Source organism: Equus quagga, chromosome 5 (genome assembly GCF_021613505.1).
Source record: "Equus quagga isolate Etosha38 chromosome 5, UCLA_HA_Equagga_1.0, whole genome shotgun sequence".
NCBI classification, from domain to species: Eukaryota; Metazoa; Chordata; class Mammalia; order Perissodactyla; family Equidae; genus Equus; species Equus quagga.
The window spans coordinates 48,656,180-48,676,697 of NC_060271.1; the positions used below are offsets into that span (position 1 = coordinate 48,656,180).

The window sequence follows — 20,518 nt, forward strand, 5'->3', positions numbered from 1 at the left end:
CACAGCAGGACCAAGGGGCCTGAGGAGTGATGTGGGCAGAGGTCCTGCGGGGCCTGGGCAGGGGATCCCGGTAGGAGCCGCCACAGCGAGATGGGACGGGCGGCCAGGCTGCCCTGCGGGGCCCGGCTCTCACTGCTGGGCACAGGAGGGATAGGCCTGGCTGAGTCCACTGGACGTCCCGGCAGGGCCACCTCACGCCCAGAGGGCAACACCAAGCCCATCGGGAGCCCAGGCTCAGAAGGAGAGGCAGAGACTGAAACCCAAGCCCACACCCCTCCCCAGAGCTCCTGCCACAGCCAAGGCCTCCCGCCCCAGCCTGGGGGAAACCAGTTTCTGCCCTGTGGGGAGGCCTCACCCTCGCACGCACGCCTGGTCCAACAGGAAAGAATTGCAGCCCCAGACGTGTCCCCAGCCTCGCTGTGTCAGTGTCCCTGGCTGGCAGGGGGTGGGGCAGCAGAGTGGTCAGCAGGTCACCCACACGGGGCAGGCAGGAATGGAGACTCGGCTCCAAATGAGCCCCCGAGGCCGTCCCCCACTGGCTGTTTCTGTGTGCCCTGGCAGTGCTCGCGGATCTGAAGCCAGTTCTGTCCTCAGTCCTGGGGTGGGGGACGTGGGCCTGGGGTGCAGTCCTCTCCTCTGCTCATCCGGCTGAGCACAACTTTGTGTCCAGCCCAGGACTCCCAGCCCCACATCTAAGAGCCATGACTGGACAGGGGGTGGTCACTGAGGGCCTTGTCCTCTCCCCAGTCCAGTGAGTCCAGGGGTGTGGGTCACATGCTGGCAGCCGTGTCCCCATCACATGCAGGGATACACACACCCCCTCATGTGCAGACACTTGTGCTCACACACTCCACCAGGTTAACGTGGTGGTGCACACATACCCACCCACTCAAACAAAGGACACGAACAGCCCACGTGCTCCCAGAGCACTGCTGCCTGTCGGTGGGATGGAGGGTGAGCAGGTGCCTGGGGACCAGGTGGACCAGCCAGGTCCTGAGCACACTGAGATCCCAGCCCTGGGTTCCGGGCCTGCGTCCCATGCAGTGAGGCCTGGCACTCCCCAGACTGCTCACTCCCCAGGCCTCCCTGTCCCCTTGGGTCTGGGCAATGCTCTCAGAGGAGCCTGGAGTGACCTCAGAGCTCAGATATTCCCAGGAGTCCTTGGGAGGTGTTCTCAGAGCAAAGGAACCAAGGACACTTCCTGGAGGCAGCATGTGACCCCGAGTCACAATCCCCATGGGAACTAGTCCCATCATGCACAGGCTGGGCCAGGCCTCACAGCAGCTCCCCACACTGAACCCCTACTCTCTGTCTCAATGCTCACCCCCTCTCTGGGCCCCCACCCTCTCGGCAAGCCCCTCATGAGACTTCTCCCCCTCATGGAACAGCTGGGAACCCTTGCCCCTTCTGGAGCCCAGGTCCCCCTTTCTTCTGCAGCCACCCCACATCCCACCTTCCACGTGGGTCTCGGCCACCTCTTGTCTCCTTCCTTGGCCTGGCCACCCCTCCCCTTCTCACTGTGCCCGGCTCCCCCTGGGGTCCCAAGTCCAGGCAGCCTGCTCGGTGCGCCTCCCTCCTAATGCTGCTGTAGTGCCCTCTTCTTACTGACCTCTGACCTCTGTTGGCTCTTGGTGCTTCTCCGAGTGCTGTTGGGGCTGGGCAGCCTCTGAAGTTCCCAGCCACTCGCTGAGGTGGTCAATGGGTGCCTGCCTGCCTGCCAGGTGGGTGGGTGTGGCCTGAGGCCAGCCTGGGGTGGGGGCCAATCCCCGACTAAAGTGGGCCCCTGCTCCCAGCCTCACCAGGCCTGACATGCCCTCCCCACATCTCAGGTTTGGGTGCCATCTCAGGTCCAGGGCCCCAGCTGAGCAGCAGGGGAACCACACCCCTACTCCAACTCAGATGTGCACTGAGGTGTGCTGTGCACTGCCAGGGAGCAGAGAACCCTTGGGGAGTTGGGGAGAGCCTGCGTGGCCGCAGGGACCAGGAGGGGGTGTCAGGTCGGGGAGCCTCAGGAACACCTTGGGCACAGGTGGTAAGGGAGCTGCAGTCCCTGCCTTGACTAGGTTCAGCCCCTCCACCCTGGCCCCCAGGCCCTCCATCCCTCCCCTCCCCTCCAGCCTCAGCCCCCAGCCAGGCCTTTGCACAGGTCACTCTGGGGTCTGCTAGGCCCCAATGCTGAGTAACTGAACTGCTCCCCCTTCCCCCCAGGAAGATTTCCAGAGCCCCTGGCTGGGGGGGGTGGGGGCTTCCTCAGGCTCCAGGGTCCTTGCCCTACGTGTGTAACCGAGGGTGGCCCCAGTAGACACCTGAAACAAGTTCCTGTGGCCAGCCTGGCCCCTGACTCATCTTCATCCCTGACCTCTAACCCCACTCCCTGGACCCAGAGCAGGGGGAGGGGCAGGGGCAGCAGAAGTGCAAGCTTGGAGGGCCGTGCGTGTGGACAGTGGGATGGCACATGTGTGTGGGCACGGAGGTAGGGGGCAGGAACAGGGCTGTTGGGGTGGGATCGGTGAGAGCAGAGGTTGGGGGGGTGACAGGCTGAGCTGAGACTGGGGGGGCTCCTCGGAGGGGCCCCTCTGGAGGCCCCCCCAGGAGCTCATGTGCCACCAGGACCTTCCCTGAACTGGGTTGGTAAGTGGGTCTGTTTCCAGAGGGGCTGCTCTAGCATCCCAGGGCTGCGGGGGCAGGTGTTATCCAGACATCCAACTCCCCCAGATCTGCCCAGGCTGTGGAGGCCTACACTGACCCCAGCCCACCCCAGGCTCTGACCTCTCACCTCTGGGTCTCCATTCCCCGGGTATCCACTGCCCAGCCTGCTGGGGAAAGGACAGGAGGCCAACCAATCCCAGAGGCCCCAGGCCACGCCCCTGGCCAGCACGCCCCCGTGAGCATATAAATACACCTGCCGGTAGCCCAGCCCAGAGAACTCAGACCTGCCTGGGACAGCGCTTCGCACCTGGAAGAGCACACACATCCCCTGTGCCCCACCTGCCTGGACAGAGCAGAGGGTGCACCTGCCAGACCAGTGCCATCGGGACAGCTGCTGGCAGCCAGCTCCGCAGAGGGACACCTTCCAGGTGGAGCACAGGCCGGCCGGCCCAGAGAAGGAGGGGACACTGCTGGAGCAGGAGAGCTCAGGGCTTTGGATCCTGGCTGTGGCCAGCCGAGAGGATCATGCCCAGGCCCCGCTGACCCCTGGCTACCAGGTAAGGCCAGCCCAGCTGGCACTCCCCTCCCACCTGGACAGGCTCAAGGTTGGCACCTCCCCAGAGGGGCAGGTCCTCAGAGCTAGGGAACGAGCTATGTGGGGTGAACCAGCCTGGGGAGGACAGCCTGCAGTCCCCCAGACCCTGCTGGGGCTACCGCCTGGCCTGCAGCCAATGCTGTCACCCAGACATGGTGACATCTCAGCCATGATGCTGGGGGCACTCATGACGTCATAGGGATGTCCCCGTGACTCACAGCAGTCACAGTCATGATGTAGCAACACCCAAGCCTTCAGGGTGCGTCACCAAGAAGTCATCCCCCAGTCTACCTGGACTGATTGGCAAGTCAGGGTTGGGGTCACCTCTGGGGGATGTCCTGGGCTCCATGGGGTCACACCACCAGGGTCTTCCCAAAGGCCCTGGCCTCCTCTGTCCACTGTGAGGGTGATGGGTAACACCTCCCCTCACCTGCTCTCCCCTAGGCAGGACTCATGGGGCTGCCTGGGGTGTAGACCTGGGCCCCATGGCAGGGCAGGGGTGCCTGGGTGGGCCCTGGTCAGCAGGCAGTCACCTGAGCCCACCCAGCGAGACTTCTGAGGAAATGCAAGTGGGCTGGGAGGGCATCCCGCTGTCTCCCGGACGGCAGCGTGTGCTCGTGCGACCCTCCAGGGCAGCGGGCCAGCCCAGAGAGGAAGACTGGGCTTGTCCACCTCCCATTCTCGCTGCAGGCCGAAGTGCATTTCCAGGCCCTGAGGGCCATCACCAGGCCCTCGCCATCAGCCAGACAGGCTGGCCTTGCAGGCTCAGGGTTACTGCTGGGAGACAAACCCTCCTCAGGCCACTGGCTGCCACTGCTGCTCATGCCCTCCCCGTCTTCCCACAGCCCAGCTGGCTCAGACCAGCCCCCAGACCCAGAGTCCCTACCTGTACCCCACGCAGCCGGGCACCCCGCCTGCACACAGCTGCCCGCAAGTTGGGCATGCGCCCACTGAGCTCCGTGCCCAAACCCGCTGCACCTGACCCAGAGCCACATCCTCCTATGAGATCCTAGATTGTGCTGGCTCTTGGCCCGGTGACCCTGGTTGAGTCACCCCACCCTCTGTGACTGCTGCGTTACATAACCTGAGCCCAGCCTGGCAGAGCCCACACCTAAATAGGAACTACTGTGGGCCACTGTCAGTGTCACCTTTATTTCTGCCCAGGTGGCACAGCCAAGTAGGGCAGGGCCAGCAGGAGGTGCCCACTGGCCAGTCAGCATGATGCCGCCAGGACGCTCACCCCATCTCAGCCTGGGAGGAGGTGGGGAGGGCAGGGCACAGGTGGGGTTTTCTGGAGGTGCCCACAGGTGGGCAGTGTCCTGGGATCTTCGAGGCTAGTGCCAAGTAAAAGAGAGAGACAGGGAGAGGGCAACAGATGGACCTTCCGGGAAAAGGACAGCCTGTGGTCATTCACAGTGGTCTCGTTTGTCCCATAGCTCAGAGCCATGTCATCAGGCCAGCAGGTGTGGCACACAGCCACGCCACGCCACAGCCGGAGCAGTCCCACAGCCACAGTGCCCAGGACCCCCAGCTCAGCCAGCAGTCCCAGGTCACCCAGCTCAGCCAGCGGCCCCAGGTCCCCCAGCACCCCTGGCTCAGAGAAGGTGGCCTCCCCACTAGAGTGCTCCATCTGCTTCTCTGGCTATGACAACATCTTCAAGACACCCAAGGAGCTGTCCTGCACCCACGTCTTCTGCCTGGAGTGCCTGGCACGGCTGGCAGCCGCCCAGCCAATGGGCCAGCCTGGTAGTGAGGCTGTGCCCTGCCCATTCTGCCGGCAGCCCACGGCTGTGCCCGCTGCCGGGGCCCCCGCGCTGCGCACCAGCCGCCAGCTGCAGGCCAGGATGCCGGCGCACCTGCAGCATGAGGAGCCTGTGTGGCTGGAAGGCACCAGGCTGTGCTGCTGCCCCCCGCCCACTGCGCCTGGCCTCACAGCACCCGGGTTCATGTGCGTGGACGTGGGCCTGAGGAAGCCCGCTGAGCCCGCTGCGCCCCCACCCACCCTGGGCCCCACCCGCCCCCAGGGCCGCCTGGCCCACTGCTGGGCGCGCTGCCGGGCCTGGAGGCGTGTGGCACTTGTCACGGCCCTGCTGCTCCTGCTCTTCTGTGTGGTGCTCTGGCCCGTGCAGTGTGCGCTCAAGACCGGGAACCTGCGCTGCCTCCCCCGGGCCCCCACCACTGCTGCCACCGCCGCTGCCTTCTCCCTCGGGCCTCTGGCCGACAACTAGGGCCAGCCACCCTGCCCAGCCTCATGGGTGGAGCCCACGCTGGCGTTACAGGGTGCAGCAGCTGTTGGCAGTTGGTCACCAGGAGCCAGAGGAGCCCCAGCATCTCTGAGGACCCCAGATTCCATTCATCCCCCTGCCCCCCGCTCTCTGGGGCTGGGTCCTGATGGGGTGGACAGAAGGGCCCCCAAAGCCTCCAAAAATCACAGGCTCCCATGGGCCCCAGAGACCCCCGACCCCCTTCATACAGATGGGGAAACTGAGATCCAGGAGAGAGTCTGCCGAGGCCCCTCCTTGTACAATCGCCTGCAGGTGCAGCTCCTTACTGAGAAGGGAGGGGTTCACCATCCACCCATGGCTCCTTCCCATACCCCTTCCCTGGACAGGGCTGGCCCCTGCCCCTGGGTGGGTGCAGACCCTGCCCTCTGGCCACGGAGTCCACCCCTCAGTGCCCATCCCACTCTCCTGAACTGTACATTTTTAAATAAATTATTTTGTATCCATGTTTGGTAAGGAGCCCTCCCCTGTGCACCCTCCTCCCTGTACCACCAAACTCCTCCTCTAGGAGCCCCAGCCTGGTCTGCTCCTGGGAGCCTCAATCCAGCACCCACTGGCTGGGACTCCCAGCAGCCCCTAGGGCAGGTGGGTCCCAAGTCCTATGGGTCCAACTCCTGCCCCTCCAGGCTGTGGATGGGTTGCAGCAATTCTGGACCTGACTGCCCCCCAGGACTGTGAAGCACCTCCAGGGACACAGGGAGAGACCAGAACACTGGGACAGGCAGGGGTGGAGCCCTGATTGGTCTGGAGCCTTCCTCCCTGCCCCCACTCGTGTCATGTGGCCCCACAGTCCTGCTGGGTGGGAACCCTGACTGGAGAGCGGTGGAGCCCATGCACCCTGAGAACCAAGGCCCACAGCCACTGCACAGAAGCAGAGGGCTCTGGCTGGCCCCCTAGGCTGGGCCTGGGTGGTGAAGAGGCAAAGTGCAGCATCACAAGGGATGGGCAGGAGTCCTGACCCCTCCCCCTGGCCCCGGCCCTGGACTGGTTCTGCTTCCAGCCCCAGGAATCTTGCACTGCTGGGTTGGCGTGGCCAAGAAAGGCCCAACCAGTTTGGGCTCACACAGGGCTCAGCCTCGGCATCCCTTGCCCCAGAGCCCACGACTTCCTGCTCCAACCAGCCGGGACTCTGGCTGGGGCTGCAGGGCTAGGGGAGACCCTGGAGAAGCTGGGCCCAGTCGAGGGGACCACACACACTCTTGCCCCAAGCCCCAACAAAGACACAAAACTGAGAACAGGGTATTTTACTTAGAACACCACAAAGCCACAGGGCCACCGTGATGGTGGGGTGTGACCATGGAGCACGTGCCAGTGACATCACACCCATCACACACCAGTCATGCACACATGGAGCCTCACCCTTGTTACCGGCAAGACCAACGTGAGGCTGTACACACAGTCACATGAGCATCTCACAAATTCCCTCATTCCAAAAGCATTTAACCTCATGTGACAGCAATGAGAAGGCATGGGCCTGGCCTGGACATGGCAATGACTGAGCCACTGCCTGGACCACATCGCAGACCTGTGGGCAGCGCTGAGGAGCAGCTCTGAAGGGGGTGTGCACAGGATGCAGGGGAGCCAAGCACAAGCACTGGCGGCTGCAGTGAGGTCAAGCGCAGACTGGCCACCTGCTTGCTGGTCATTCAGCCTCGTAGCACACATAAGGTCACACGTGGTCACTGCATTGTGCAGGTAGTCATTGGTGGCCTCCCACAGAGAGACAGCGACAGCCCTGCCTGCCCTCCTGTACCCTCACCTGGGAGCCCCAGGAGCAGCAGGGACACCCGGGTCTCGAGACTGCACCCCGCCCTCATCTCTAGGCGTCCAGGCCTGGTCGAGAGTGTCAGAGCGGCGACTCCGGGACGAGCTCCGGTCAGAACTGTCTTAAGACAGTCCTTGCGAGGAACGCGAGGGCCGGCCTTGCTGGACGCTCCCTCCTCGCGCGGCTCCAGCCCTGCCGGGGCGCGGGGCCCTCACCGCCCGAGGCCGGGCAGGTTCTCGTACACGCCGCCGGAGGGCTCGGGGGTCCTGAGGGTGGACACGGGGTTCGGGGACGCGCACGCGCGGTGTCGCGGCCGCACCCCCGACTTCTAGGCCGCGCCCCCGCGCCCCAGGCCACGCGCTCCCCACCCCGGGCGCGCCCTCCATCGGCGGGCCGCGCCCCGCTGCTCCCGGCCCCGGGCCGGTCCCGCCCTCCGACGCCCCACTCACGTGGCGGGCGCCCGGATCGGCGCCGGTACCGGGCTGCGGTGGGGGTCGGCGGGCGCGGAGCCCACGTTCAGGTAGTCGGGCTCCTCCGGCCGGGCGCGCTGCGGGGAGGGGCCGCCGGTCACCTCGGAGCCGCCCCTGCAGGCCCCGCCCCGGCCCGGCCCCGCCCCCACCTGCTCGCGCAGGCGCAGCTGCTCGCCCTGGATGTACCGCTGCAGCGCCAGGTACACGAACTTGTACTGCGCCTCGGTCTGCACCATCCCCGAGCGCTGCCGCCGCACCAGCTGAATCGTTGTGGGGACGTCGATGTCGCAGTCCAGCCCTGAGGACCAGCGCGCTTAGGGAGGGGCGGGGCCGGCAGGGAGGGAGAAACGGGGCTAGGCGGGAGGGGCGGGGTGGCTCACCTTGCCTGCGGATGACGTCCACCAGGATGTCAATCACGATGATGGTGCCTGTGCGTCCGATGCCGGCGCTGTGGGGACGGACCAGGAGGCCTGTGGCGAGTGCACTGGACGAGGCCCAGGCCTGCCCGGAGGCCCACCCTCTCGAGGCACGGCCTCGCGTGGCCCCGCCCCGGCCGCACCTGCAGTGCACCACCATGGGTCCGGCCCCCGGCATGCTGCTCTGGGCCCGGTTCACCTCGTCCAGGAAGCCAAGGACGCCGGCGGGCTCGGCCGGGACCCCGTGGTCCGGCCAGCTGAAGTACTGGTAGTGCTTCACCGCGCGCGGCGGCTCTTCCTGGCAGGGCGGGCTGGTGAGCGGGGCAAGGCCGTCTGGGCAGCGCCCAGGTGGGACCCGCGAGGGGTCAGAGTGGCCGGCACTGCGGTGACCCCGCGGTGGGAGGGGCGCAGGGAATGAACTGGGAAGAGGCAGGCCGGGGCTGCACAGTTTGCCAGAAGTGACCAGCAAGGCCAAGGCCGAGGAGGGGGTGGGAGGAAGAGATGGGATTCAGGGCTTGGGGGCCCCCAGATGACCCCAGGTGGCTCAGGAGCCTGGGGAAGGGAAGGGAGAGCATGGGGAGACGACGCAGGCTTCAGGGTCAGTGAGTTCCATTTGGGTGGGGCCAAATGTGAGGGGCCTGCAGGACCCCCAGGTGGTTAGGCTTAGGGGACCTGGGGGAGGGATCTGTGCCTGGGACAGAAACAGGCATCACTGGCATACACAGGAGATGGCCCATGGGGACACTGCACAGGCAGAGACGATGGGGGCCTGAGGCCACCCTGGAGCCAGGCACCTGGGACCTAGAGCCTGGGGTTGAGAATGCGGCCCACCTGTATACACTGCTCAGCAGAGCCCAGGCCAGGACTGTGCCCACTGAGCTGAGGGACATGGAAGCCACCAAGGCCAGTCGGTTTGGGTGGAGCCAAGTAGGGTTCTCCCAGGATGGGGCCGCCTCACCCCCAGTGTGGACTGGGAACTTCCCGACCACTCTGACCCAGGCCCCTCATGTCTTGCTGCCCTCCAGGCTTACCTGGTCTGGCCGCCACACCTGCAACTCCCGCACACAGTAGCCCTGGGCCTGGTACTCAGCCATACTGCACACACACACACGGCCATACTCTTGGCTGTCATGTAGCTGGGGCCAGTATCGGAAACACTTGTTCTGGGGGGTGGGTGCACTGCATCAGCCGTGCTGGGAGACCACCAATACCCTCGCCCCTGTGCCCTGCAGGGGCACAAGCATGCACAGGCACACACAGGGCTCTCCAGGGCCCTCCCCACTCCCCTAGGTCCCAAAGACTGAAGAAGCAAGGCTCGGCCAGCCACTGACACAAGTCCAGGTGAGCACACAAGGGGACGAGCCCACACTCCTACCCGGCCTCGTTCCACCTCCCTGGTGGTCATGACGATGACCCGTGTGTTCTCCTGGTGCACCATGGCCCAGAAGGCAGCCACTGTGGTCTGCAGACACCCCTGGGTAGCGATGTACACCTTGCCCAGTCCATGGCCTGGCTTCTCCTCTGGGTCACTCTGGAAGTGGGTGAGGATTAGCTGCTTGCTGTTTCCAGGAATTAAAGTGCCAGAGAACAGAAGCAAATGGAGGCCAATGATCCGCAAAGTAGTCCCAGGGCAGGGGTGGGTGGGGGGAGGGGCTGGCACATAGCCCCTCCCACCCCAGGCTGAGGGTGCTTAGGACCAATACTTAGTCCAGTCCATTCTGAGGACCCCTTGGGGGACTGCTGCACCCCCCTCCCCCCATGAGTATCTACTGTCCTGCCAGGGTCCATGAATCACTGGGGGTCCTGGCTCTTCCTAGGCTTGCCAGCAGGAGCTCCAGACTCATGACAGGGGGACAGGGTGACTGGTGTGTGGCCAGACATGGCTCAAGATGTCCTGTTTGATCCATGCCAGCCCACGTGTGTACCTGCCCCATGCACACGCACCCTGATGTAGTTGGCGTTGATGTAGTCAGCTCCAGGGACGCTGCGGTCCACGTCATGCAGGGCAACACGGGTGGTGTCAACTGGGAAAGGTAAGATGCCACTCAGCTCTCCAGGGAAGCGGGAAGCTCATGGCTTCCCTGCCTCCTTACCCACCGACCCGGTGGGGAGCAGAGACGAGGAGGAAGGGGCCCTGCATGTGCAAGAGGGAACATCACACCATGGTGGGATACAGCCCCCTGCTTCCACCCTCAAGCCCGCCCTGGCAGATGGGCCTGCATGTGGGGAGTGGGGCCCCACACGGCCCCACCCCAGCCCTCACAGGGGAGGATGTTCTTGTAGCGATTCTTGGGCTTGTTCTCTGGCCGCTGTCCCTCCTTCCGGGGAAACAGGAGCCGGCATTCCTGCTGCTGCAGCATCTGAGGAAGCGGAGGGTCAGCCGGAGGCCCAGCCCTCCCCAGAGCCCTCCGCACCGACCCCTCCCGGCTTGCAGCCCTCCGCTGGCCCTCGCCCTAGCCCCAGAGGACAGGAGTCTGGGGGTATGGGCAGCAGGCAGGCACCTCAAACTCCTCCCAGAAGCCCTGCTTGGCCTTCTCGGTGGCTTCTGTAGTCTTGCTGAGCTCCTGCACGCGGTTCTCGATGCTTGCGGCACTGATCCTCGTGGCCTTGAGGGGCTGCAGGGAGAGGCCCGGTCCAAGCTTAGCAGGACCCCACAGACCCCACAGCGCCCTCCCCTAGGGACAGCAGCCCTGTCCCACACTCTTCCCGTCGGCCGCCCCAGGGCCACTGCCCCGGCACTGCCTGGTGCCCTTTCTCCTGGTAGGGCTGTGCCTGTGTCCTGGGGGCCCCCCCCAGGGGGAGAAGCCCACTCTGGATCCCAAGGGCCACGCGAGGCATACCTGCTTGAGATGCACCACGGCCCCCGACTTCTCCACCATGGGATTCTTCCTGTAGCGCTCGACCAGGTCTCCAAGAGTGTGGAACTGCTCCCCACCCCCCACGTCGAACTTCCCGTCTGGCTGTGGGGTGGAGGTGGCAGTGAGGGGCCTGGCCACCACCTCTCGAGTCACACCCCCACCCCGCCACAGCCTCCCACCTGGAAGTGAATCATGATGTGAGTGACCCGAGGCCGGCGGTCAGCCTTGTCCGGCTGCTGTGTGAGCACCGACAGCACAAAGTCCCCAGGCTTGCTCTGACTCTCCCGCACCAGGAAGCTGCCTGGACGTCCCTTCTCCATCAGCAGCTTCTCAGCCTCCTTGCCAGACAGGTGCCCATGGTACCACCTGGCCAGGGCAGTGGGGCAGGGAGCACAGGTGAGACTGGGGGCAGCAGCCTGGCCAGGTGAGGGGCACAGACCTACATGCAGCCAGAGGCTCCGAGACAGACATTAAGACACAGACACAGAGACAGAAAAACAGACCCACCCAGACTCGGGGGCCCAGGCAGCACCCTCACCCCGCTGGCCTGGTCTGCCCTGCCCACCTCTCTGACCTTCAACGACCCAAGAGCCCGCAGGAGGCGGGACAGGCGGGCTCTGCGTGGCTGGGGCGGCCACCAGGTGGCAGCATGGTCCTCGCAAGGAGGGCAGAACCGCCTCCCCAGACCAGCCCACCCGCTTCTCTCAGGTGCTGAGGGGGAAACCGAGGCTGGAGGAGCCTGTTCACCCCAGGTCACCAGCCCGGGAGGGCAGGGGTGAGACTGCCCGCAGGGTTCCTGCCCCACTCCCACCCCTGCGGTGCCAGGACCTGGAAAAAACGAGGCCCAGAACCCAGGGGAGGGGTGCAAGTCCCCTCAGCTGTGCCGCAGCTCTGCCCAGTCCCGACCCTGAGCCGGGGGGCCGTGACACGTCGCAGGCCCCGCCCCCGCGGACACGTGCACATACGCCGACAGACAAATAGACACCGGCCAGACGTGGACGCCAGCCGCTCACCGTTCGGTCGTGGGGTCCTGGCAGCTCAGCGGGTGTCGCAGCTCGACGGGGGCCCCGCTGCGCTCGCGGAGCAGTCCCCCGCGCTGGTCCATGTAGTGCTGCACCAGCTCTGCCAGCGTCGCGAACTTCTCCCCTCCATACAGGTCATAGTAGTCACCCGTGTTCTGGATCTTAATGTGGGTCACCTCGTCGTGGCGCCTGGGAGGGCGGTGCGCCAGCTGGCGTTGGGGCCCTGCTCCCACCAGCCGCCTCTTCCCATCACCATCCTCAGCTTCCGGAACAGTCCCTGGGCTTTCCCTGCCCTGAGGTCTCCACCTCTGCGGATCCCACGCCAGGAACAGCGCCAAGGCCAGGCCCTCCCACAGCAGCTCCAGGTCCAGCCAAGGGGCGGGCCCCACCTGGGTGGTGGGTACCCACCCACACTGCCCCTTGGGCAGCCAGCACTGGCCTTGCAGGCCATACGCCTGACTCTCCCTTGGCCTGGAGGCGGAGGCTAGGGCCGCCCTCCATGACGGGCTCTGCCTCACCCCAGACCACCTGTCCAGGGGCTCCGGACTACTGGAACAGGGCCCCCAAGAGAGCTTCCCCCAGGCACACAGTGTGGCCTGAAAGCCCCAAGGTGAGGGAAGTCCATCCTGAGGCTAACCTCAGCCCCACCTGCTGCCTTGGGTTTAGCAGAGAACCTGGGAAAATCTAGAGCCCTCTGGAAGCCCCTTGCCCAGACCACCACTGCTCCTCACAGATTGACACCTCCCCATCCAGGGCAGACATAGGTCCAGCTGTCCACTATGCTGGCTGCAGCCCCTCCCTGCCCCTCCTTCCCACACAATGGCCCTTCTGTGGGCCCTGGCCAGATCCCCAGTGGGCAGCAGTGTGCAGCATCCCCAGGAGACAGGAGCACAATCACAGCCGTTGAGGTCCCCTGCCCGCCCCACCAGACCCCTCAGAGGTCCTGCCTACACCCCACCTCACAGAGCCCTCCTGAAGCCCAGGGCCACCTGGCCTGGAATGCTGGACTCCCACCCCCACAAAAACCAGACTCTGGGCATCCAGCTGCCAGCAGGGTCCTCGCTGCCCAGGATGCTGCCCACCACCCCTCTGGGAGGACTGGGGAGCCTGATCCCCACCTGCGCCTGCAGCTGAGGGTGCTCAGACCCTTTGAGGCCTCCTGGGACCGCAGACTGTCCACGCCTGGCCATGGCACCACCCACCTGACAGACAGTGTGAAGCCCCCGGGACAGCTCCTGCTGGGTCTGGCCAGGAAGCTCCCGTGCTGGCCCCGGGACAGGAGCAGCTGCTCCGCCTCGACCCCGCCAATGTTGGGGTGAAACCACCTGGAATGGGGACAGCAAGTCGGTGACCGCAGAGAGCCGGGGGGATGCTGAGCACTCTGCGCCCCACCCTGACCCACACCCAACCTCTGTCAACGTTTCAGTGGCAAACACCCACGACACCTGTTGTGGGCGGCCCCCAACTCACAACCTTCCACGGGCAGTGACCATAGGGTCTGAGGTCATGGGGAGGGAGGTGGGGCTGGGGTCCGGGGACACAGGCGGGTTGGAGGTGGGGGCAGACCCCTCCAGTGTCACACAGACACTCCACTCTCTGTGCCTGTTCTTCCCCTCCCCTCAAGGGCCTCCCAGCTTGGCCAAAGGCCCTAGGGGTCCCCCAGAGTCACGTGGGGCTCCCTTGCTCCCCTCACAGCCCATCAGCAAATCACAGCCTCCACACGAGATGGAGGATAGTCCACGGGGCCCCCCATCAGGCTACACAGGAGCCCCTGTCTGAGATAACTGTGCTCTCTGTGCCCTGGTGGCTGCTGTCCCAGTGTGTCCCCTGCCCTCAGGGCGGGAATTTCTGGGCCCAGGATTAACTCGCACGTGGAGCCCCAGAGTGTCTCAGGGTGTCAGCAAGAAGGGACGAGGGAGGAACAAGGAAGGAGAGGCTCCCCCAGCCTCTGCCGCTTCGCCATCCTCCAGTGGTAACACCGTCACTCTGCAACTCATCTACCTCAGGCACTGAAGAGTCACCGCGGGAGGGGCGGGGACATCTCCTGGTCACCACATACAGGACACACAGTGGGGGCCCGAGATCCTGTGTTAGCAAGAAGCCAGGGCCCCGACTCCACCTATGCTGCCTTGCAGCACCCCCCGGCCCCACCGGTTGTCTGCAGTCATAACCTGGGCACTGATGGGGTGGGGGCGGCTGTGCTCTGGGTGGGCCATGGGCCCACCCTCCCACCACACTGACTAGTGGGATGGGAACAAGGACGATCCTGTCCCCACAGAGATCTTTCTAGAACAGCGATCAGATCACATCTCCTGTTGAAAGCAGCCCTGGACCCTTCTCCCTCCAGGTCCCCCCGCTCCCTCTCAGGCCTCCCCTGCCTTCAGCTCCCATCCTGACCCCTCCAAGGAGACTTCTGTGCTTGGTCTATACCAGCACGGTCCAACGCAGCATGGGTCCAACCTGTGGTGTGCGTGGGATGTAACTGTAAATGCATTAAAATTCAACAAAATAAAAATTCCCGTTTCTCGGCCACACTGGCCACATTCCATTGTGAAAAGCCACACGTGGCTGTTGACAGTGCAGGTAGGAATCTTTTCCATCATCACAGAAGGTTCTCCTGGTCTGTGCCGGTCAACACTGCCTGACTACCTGCCTCGCCGGGGTCCTCACAGACCTGTTCCCCTCTGCCCTCCAGCCCCACTGAGACCTCAGCTCTCAGGGTCTTCATCTGCCTCCCGGGGCAGTGGTCAGCCCTTGGTCCCCAGCAGCGGGTGACACAGGTAGCCACACCTCCTAGAAATGTTCATCACTAGCTTGTCCTCGGCAGCACACCATGTTCCCTGGTTTTCTGCCTCACTGGCCAGGCCTTCCTTCTCCTCCTCCTTCTAAGCCCTCACTGCCGGAGCCCCCCACCTGTGCCCAAAACGTCTACACATCCACACGCTATCTATGCCTCCAGCCCCACTTGGGCTCTGAGCTTCAGACTCAGACACGACTCTTCTCAGCATCTGTTTGGAAAGGCAGCAGCATCTCCATCTTAATGTTTGCAAAATTCAAAACTCCTGAAAATGCCCCAAGCCTGTTCTGCATCATCCTCGCTCAGTGAAGGGAGCCGCGCTCACCAGTGCTCAGGTCCCTCCCTGCAACCTCTCTGCTTCCTGGCACCAGCACCCAGTCCATTGGCACCTCATGTCCTACCTTCCAAACGCACCCAGAACCACTTCCCCGCCGGCCAGCGCCCGCCAGCTCTCGCCTGGACTGTCAGTTCCAGGGCCTCAACCTTGACCCTAGAGCCAAGCCATGGCAGACAGAGGGAGTCTCAGGAAATGCACATCACAGTTGCTTAAAGCTCGCCAGTGGCCCTCTGTGCCTCTCAGCACACACATGCCTCGTGGACTCATCACTGGAAATCCTCCTGTTCTCCATCTCTCTGTTCACTGACCTCACCCTTGTCTGGCCACCTCCAGCTGGCCTTCTGGGGCACAGCTCATGCCCCCTCACCCTCAGCTCATATTTCCCAAGATGCCCTCCTGGCTGACACTGTGGCCCCCTTGCCGTGCCGAGTGTCCACATGTGGCACTTGCTAACAGCAGATAGGTGTGTCACACTTCTGTGTTTGTCTGTCATCCTGTGACTTCATCACCAAGCCTAAGACCCCATGAGGACAGGCTCTGTTCTGACCTCAATGTACCCCCGGGATCCACGAACTAGTTCGCATAGGCCCAGAAGCTCAGATGACCTGTCTAGGGCCACCTAGTGTGAGCAACACTCCTGTCCACGCTCTCCCTGGGGGGAGGGGGGTGCTGCCAGCCAGGCACCTCCTGAGCATGGTTTGGGCCTGGTGTCTCGAGCTCCCTCTCACTCTGGCTCACAGGGGAGCCGGACCTGGGGGCAATTTTGGTTGAGTGTCCAGTAGATGAGGCTGCCAGAGAGGGCTTCCTGGAGGAGGAGCTGCCACATGGTGACCTCCAGAGCCAGTCACAGGAGAGCAGGCAGGGCCACCAGGAAGAGGGTGATGGCTTTGTGCCATCCCTGGACCCGTGCTGGGACGCTGCAGGTCGGGGGGTGCTGGAACTCAGAAGAAGGCTTCTGACACCTGCTGAACCACATCCTGTGCCCAGATGCCCCCTCCCCCCAGCCCCAGCAGCCTCAGACTCCAGTCCAAGATGGGCAATGCCCAGAGTGCAGGGGCAGGGCAGAGGATGGAGGCCCTGATCAAAGCCGCAGAGAGGGGTAAAGGGCACCTTGTTTGTCCTTTCAGGGACTCTCAATCATACTTTCCATCCCCTCTCCTCCCCACAAACTGCCACTGGGTCTATCAGGTGGAAATCTCCGGGGGTGGGGCGTCCTGAAAGGCTGCAGCAGCTCGCGCCACCGCCCTCCCACAGTCCCAGGCCGAGGTGGGGCCTCATAGCCCCCTACCAGGCCTGGAGGTGGAGACTGGTGCCCTGCAGGGCAGTGTGGCTTGCTGCGCCTGGCTGAGGGGTGGGGAGAAGGTAGAGACTCTGGGTCCCTGTCTCCAATGCCCACACCTGCTCTGTGCCAGGGCCCAGGGTCACCTGTGCGGAAAGGCTCCCTGCTCCGTGGTAGGTCAGTGACTCAGCTCTGCCCTGGTGACCTCTGCTGTGGCCTATGGCCAGGATGGCCCGGAAGAGGGGTCAGGTGGGGTGGACAGGGCATACAGGGCCCCCAGTAGATCTAATGGCCTGGGCATCTCAAGGCCCGCTGAGCCCAGTCAGTGCTCAGGAGCCCAGGATAGCCCAGGTCACCTATGAGATCATCCTGAACCCAGAGTGGCCTCTGGGTCCAGTCCCTCCATGGCCTTGGTGTCCCATCTGTAGATGGCAGAGCTCCAACCCTGAGAGACACATAAACAGCCTGTCAACACACTCACACACACATGCTATGAGGCTGGACACGCCTGAGGGGAGACGCTTCCATGACAGCGGGAGCCACACAGGCCAGTAGAGAAGGGTCCCGGGTTGGAATTCCAGGGCTGAGGGTCCCAAAGCGCAGGTGGTGTCCTTCCCTATCACCCTGCCCCTCGGCTCAAGGCCTGGCCCTCCCGGTCCCAGAGGAGGCTCAACCAGGGTTGGTTCTGACTGGATAGGACCAGATTAATCAGACACCTTTTCTTCTCCAAACCTGGGAGAGAGAGGAGCCTGAGGGGCTCAGCAGGCCCCCACAGGACCAGCCCCTCTAGGTACCCACCATGGAGCTAGGCAGGACCTGCGCCCAGCCCTGTGCCACAACACCAGAGCCCTGGGGCGAGAGGTGCTCACAGAGGCGCCCGTTGACCCACAAACCACAGGGCCACAGGAAGGGGCCCTGGGTGGGGGCGGGCATGGGGGGATGAGCTTTATTTGGTTGGGCCTGCCCAGGCCTGATAGGGGTGTGGGCAGGGGCCCAGGGGCCGGAGGAGTGACAGTCCAGATGGTCATCCCAGGGTGGGGCTGGGAGGGGTTGGCGAGGGCCGGCAGAGCCCCACCCGGGGCTTTCCCAGGTTGGCCCAGGGTCACATGCACATGACATGGACACGGCCTTCTCTGAATGCCAGAACCTGCCCAGGAGACAAAGAAGAGTGAGGCCAAGGGAAGCCTGAGGGGTCACTCCAACCAGACCTCAAAATCCCCTCCTCCCTCAGTTCTGGCTGGATGTTAAACTTTGGGCCTGGCAGGTTCCTAGAGACCCAACTCACCTCCTGACTATTCCTGAGTCTGAGGGCCCAGGACCCTGCCGAGGCCACTGTGTCTGCTTGCCTGCTCAGCACACCTCGTAGGACCTGGCACCCTCACCGCGGAGGCGCTGCTGGCAGAAGGTAGAGGCAGAGGTCTCTGGGCTGAGGACCCGGCTCAGGCAGGGAGAAGCCCTGTGGGCCCTGCAAATCAGACCTAGTCCTTGCCCTCCCTGATCTAGGGGGTCACTCGGGGTCATAGGATGACCCCTCCTGTGACCTCTGGCTCACCGAGCCTCAGTGGGGGTGTTCTGAATGTGCCATGTGTCTCACAGCTGTGTGGTTCCCCACTGACATCCACATGCACGCTGAAGTCTGAGCTCCCACGCGTGTGCACACACCCAGAGAGTCGGGCCGGCAGAAAGGGCAGGACGTGCCCAGTTCCTGTCACACTTCCACTTTCCTCCCCACGGAGGCAGGAAGCTCTCACACACATCCCTGCCAGGGAGGTTGCCTCCTAAACCCGGCCCTCAGGAGGGTCTGGAGGTGGACTGGTCCTCGCAGGCAGGCAGGGGCAAGGAGCCAAGTCTAGAGCGGGGACTAGACTGCCTGCTGCCGCCCCGGGTTTCAGGCCTACGGAAGGGAGGGGTACCCCTGCCACATGCCACTCATCTCTGGTGCCCAAAGGGAGCCTGGAGCAGAGCAAGGAGTCCAGGGGAAGGAGAGAGGGAGGGTCTGCCACTGTCCTGACACTTACTGCCCACTCTAGGCTCCAGCCACCACCACCCACCCACCTGCAGGGCACAATCTGCTCCCTAGGGTCAGAGGACTTCTGACCTTCACCCAGCCCCGGCCCTCGATCTGAAAAAGTCCTTTCCACCCGCCTGAGTGAGGTCGGGTCTCGCGGGCCCGGGACCCAGGCGTCCAGCCCTAGCCTGGAGGGGGCCGGTGTCAGGACGGTAGGCTTAGGGGGCGCCCGGCGGAGCGAGGAGACGTCCCGGGCCGCATCTCTTCCACGCCCCGCGCCGGCGGCCGGTGGCCGGCGGCCCGAAGCATATCCCCCGGGCTCGCGACGTCGGGCTCACCTGCGCGAGGTCATGTCTGCTCCGCGCCGCTCTTTAGCCCGTCCAGGCGGCCGCGCCCTCGAGGCGCTCCGAGGAGGCCCCGCCCACGAGAGGCCCCGCCCACCGCGGGCCCCGCCCCCAGGCCCCCGCCCACCGCGGGCCCCGCCCCCGGCCTCCTTAAAGGCGCCGCGCCCACGCCTGCCTGACGCGCTTGGAAGTTGGGATAAAAGCGAAATTTTCGAGGGAGCCCAGTTACAGCCCCAAGGGCTGCGCACGCGCGGCTCGGTCGGAGTGGCCACCAGCCCGGCTATCCGCCGCCTCCGCAGTGGAGCGTCAAAGCGATTAACACGGGTCGGTGGTCCTGCTCCGTCAGGGCGCCTTCCTTCCAAGAATCTCTAGGCGCCGCCTCTGTAATGGAGGGGAGCGGGCTGCGCTCCCTGCAGCTGGGGTGGGGAGGGGTCGGAACAGGCCCACCCCGCGCCCCCGGAGGCCCCAGAGCGGCGAAGGTGGGAGGGTGGACCCCGGGTTTTCCCTCTGACCCCTTCCACCTGGGCTGCCTCCCTCTCTCCCTGCCTCCACCACCCTCGCTGGAGTCTCCCCACTTCCTGAGACCTGACACCTCGTTTGGCCTTAGGGCCTTTGCTCTTGAGACAACTGCTCCTCAAAGTTGGCCTCCCCACCAGGCTTGCTTGTCTCCTGGGCCCACAGCCACAATCACTTTCTCCTCTCTGCCCCACTGGCCAAACCACCTTTCCTGAGCCTGTCCCTGGGGGGCACCACCCTTCCTCACTTGGGCTCTCCTGCCCAGCCTCTCCCGCTGCGTTTTCAGTATGGTGCACCTGGCATGCAACCTGCTGCTGCTTCCAACCCCTGACCCCAAATCCCACCCACCACTGCTGTGCCCACAGCTCCTCCTCTCCCACTCACCCAGGTCACCTCTCTCCCGGCCACCTGAGGGTCCTGATCTTCAGAAGCAGTTGCCCCAAGAGTCCCTCCTCCTTCTGGAAGCATGGGCACCCTGTCCTGGTCCTCCCAGCCTCGCTGTTCCACCTTCACCTTCCTCCCAGCGTGGGGGCCTCTTCTCCCCTCACTCAGTACTCAGCCGAGCCCAGCTGCTCCCTTACTGCAGGGCCTCAGCCCTCCCTCCACCAGTGCCCTGGGGTCTCTGGAGACCACTCAGGTGGCTCTCAGCTCCTGGACCCCAGCCCCTCCAGATGCATCACACCCAGGTGCTCCAGTCACACCTCATCTCCATTAGGGCCTCTCCCAGCAAGTCTAACGCAGCACAGGCCAATCATCCGTTCTACCCCAAACCCCTCCCTTCTCTCGTTTGCTCTGTCCCACCAACTCCTGCTTAAACTCCTCCAGGAGCTTCCTGCAGCTCTTCAAGCAGACCCCCAGGCCCTCTTCCTGGCCCACGAGGCCCCAAGGGATCTGCCTTCCCCATCTCCGTCCAGTTCCTACCACCCTCACCAACAAGCTCTCGGGCATGTGCCCTGGCCCCCAGCTGCTGAGGCTGGCCCTGCACTTCCTTTTTCTGCCCAGAGCACCCTCTGTCCAGCTCAGGGCCCTTGCGCTGATGGACAGTCGCCTCCTGCCGTCCTCAGGCCTTCACACCCTCGCTCCAGCAACATCTTTCAGGTCTGGGTTTGAGTTTTTCCTAGACCTTTCCTGGAGCCCCAGGCTAGTCCTGCCCCCGTCCCCTGCACTCACTGTCACCTGC

At 64.3% G+C, this 20,518-nt stretch overlaps 2 protein-coding genes across 6 annotated transcripts; one reads left to right on the forward strand and one right to left on the reverse strand.

The window, feature by feature from the left end:
• The first annotated feature begins 3,084 nt into the window (after positions 1–3,084).
• On the forward strand, positions 3,085–5,972 carry RNF223 (ring finger protein 223). The gene is made up of 2 exons (XM_046660770.1): positions 3,085–3,206; positions 4,681–5,972. Exon 2 carries the CDS (start codon positions 4,690–4,692, stop codon positions 5,470–5,472), a length of 783 nt encoding a protein of 260 aa, XP_046516726.1. The 5' UTR covers positions 3,085–3,206; positions 4,681–4,689; the 3' UTR covers positions 5,473–5,972.
• Positions 5,973–6,755: 783 nt separating this feature from the next.
• On the reverse strand, positions 6,756–18,865 carry LOC124239243 (tyrosine-protein phosphatase non-receptor type 11-like). Of its 5 annotated transcripts, XM_046660768.1 has the most exons (15): positions 18,817–18,865; positions 13,260–13,382; positions 12,049–12,246; positions 11,215–11,401; positions 11,018–11,137; positions 10,679–10,792; positions 10,441–10,537; positions 10,122–10,201; positions 9,553–9,708; positions 9,209–9,340; positions 8,321–8,475; positions 8,142–8,209; positions 7,911–8,059; positions 7,741–7,838; positions 6,756–7,557 (listed from the first exon to the last, which is right to left on the reverse strand). In XM_046660768.1, exons 1-15 carry the CDS (start codon positions 18,828–18,830, stop codon positions 7,503–7,505), a joined length of 1,746 nt encoding a protein of 581 aa, XP_046516724.1. In that variant the 5' UTR covers positions 18,831–18,865; the 3' UTR covers positions 6,756–7,502. The 5 variants fall into 5 exon arrangements, with proteins under 5 accessions (XP_046516724.1, XP_046516723.1, XP_046516722.1 ...); XM_046660767.1 differs by having other exon boundaries at positions 7,741–8,059; XM_046660766.1 differs by having other exon boundaries at positions 7,741–8,059; positions 13,176–13,382.
• Positions 18,866–20,518: the final 1,653 nt, after the last annotated feature.

What these genes read in the sequence shown, in the direction of transcription:
- RNF223 (XM_046660770.1), top strand. Translation starts at nt 4,690, where the DNA reads ATGTCATCAGGCCAGCAGGTGTGGCACACAGCCACGCCACGCCACAGC.
- LOC124239243 (XM_046660765.1), bottom strand. An exon ending in GGCTTCACACTGTCTGTCAG is followed by an intron (nt 12,247 to 13,259) that starts GTGGGTGGTGCC and finishes CCGCCCTCCCAG; the next exon opens with GCGCCACGACGAGGTGACCC. An exon ending in CCGTGGTGCATCTCAAGCAG is followed by an intron (nt 10,793 to 11,017) that starts GTATGCCTCGCG and finishes CTCTCCCTGCAG; the next exon opens with CCCCTCAAGGCCACGAGGAT.